This window comes from Neophocaena asiaeorientalis, unplaced genomic scaffold (genome assembly GCF_003031525.2).
Source record: "Neophocaena asiaeorientalis asiaeorientalis breed wild unplaced genomic scaffold, Neophocaena_asiaeorientalis_V1.1 scaffold204, whole genome shotgun sequence".
NCBI lineage: Eukaryota > Metazoa > Chordata > Mammalia > Artiodactyla > Phocoenidae > Neophocaena > Neophocaena asiaeorientalis.
Window position 1 is genome coordinate 1,380,166 of NW_020173922.1, and position 1,339 is coordinate 1,381,504.

The 1,339-nt window shown below is 46.0% G+C and overlaps 1 protein-coding gene across 1 annotated transcript in view; it reads right to left on the reverse strand.

Annotated features, from left to right (window-relative positions):
* Window positions 1-1,074: 1,074 nt before the first annotated feature.
* The window catches only part of IL9 (interleukin 9), a 3,073-nt gene continuing 2,808 nt past the window's right edge, over window positions 1,075-1,339 (reverse strand). The window contains exon 5 of the mRNA XM_024752461.1: window positions 1,075-1,271. Within this exon, the coding sequence (XP_024608229.1) occupies window positions 1,161-1,271 (111 nt within the window). The 3' untranslated portion in view covers window positions 1,075-1,160. The remainder of the gene's footprint in view (window positions 1,272-1,339) is intronic.

Here is a 1,339-nt window from a genome sequence, read left to right on the forward strand (position 1 = left end):
GATGGGTCAACAGACTATGACTGTTGTCTGTCTGTATGGAGGTCTGTGTCCCCTGCAACATGCCTGATGGCCTTCAGCACTGAGGGAAGACAGAGTTTAAACCAGTGAGCAGAAAGCCTCTGGACTTAGAGATCCAGCTTGTTGCCCTTTGATAGACATGTCACCGTCAGTTAATCACTGAGAAACTTGGCTCTTTCTGTCAAAACTAAGACTAAAATAATTATGATTGGATGTACCCATGGACCCACCATTTCTGCACCAAATAATAAAACACTCCCCTGACCTGGGCCCCCTTTGCTAAAACCCCTCCACTTCCCCTATGCGGGAGGGGCGTGGCTGCAGGTGGAGGGTGAATTTCATGCCACCCCCGTCACTAATGGAGCTGCACAGCTACAGGGACCACACTGCCCATATCATCAGAAAACCTCACCTCTGGCCAAGGCCTGTTTGCTGTGCAGGTCACATGGATATTTCTTGACATTGTAACCGACAGAAATCCCTTTGAGGAATCCTGGCTCTGGGTGCTCTGAATCGTATGTATTATTGACACCAAAAGTACCAAAGGATGGTCTAGCCCCATAGGGAGAAGCAATTTTAATTTTACCAGTACCTAGAAAAATACTGCCCTTAGTAGATTCCTCCAAACCAGCGGCCCCCAGCCTTTTCGGCACCAGGGACCAGTTTCATGGTAGACAATTTCCTCACAGATGGGGGTGTGTGTGGGGGGGCTGGGGGATGGTTCAGGCAGTAATGTGAGCCATGGGGAGCGATGGGGAGCGACAGATGAAGCTTTGCTTGCTTGCCACTCTCTTCCTGCTGTGCGGCCCTGTTCCTAACAGCCCAGACACGGTTCACGAGGCTTCAAGTCTGTGTTGAGGATAACGAGTCTTACTGTTATTACAGGAGTATTTGACCCATCAGCCCATTGACAGACTTGTAGCTTTCTTTGTTCTGAGCCTCAAGGAACAAATAAGCACCTGGAGACCAGACTTGAGTTTTTTTCCAAGATCTGTTTATTCCAAAATAAAGATATAAAATTTTAAACAAACTATTAAAACTGATTTTGACTTAGCAAGCATGGCTTATTTGATTTTTTAATTGCCACAACTTAAAGAGGAGGCTTTCTAAATTCAATAAATAGAATAAATAACATTTCAGCTTCACACTCTGCCTCTCATCCCTTCTTTCTGGAAACTTTCCAGGAGAGTCTTCAGAAATGTCAGCATATTGCCTGCTGTGGTTTGGTTGCATGGCTGTTCACAGGAAAAAGACTGTTGGGATAAAAGTTGAGAAAGGCAGAGTGACTAAAACAGTATGGAACCCAGCTGACCCAGGAACC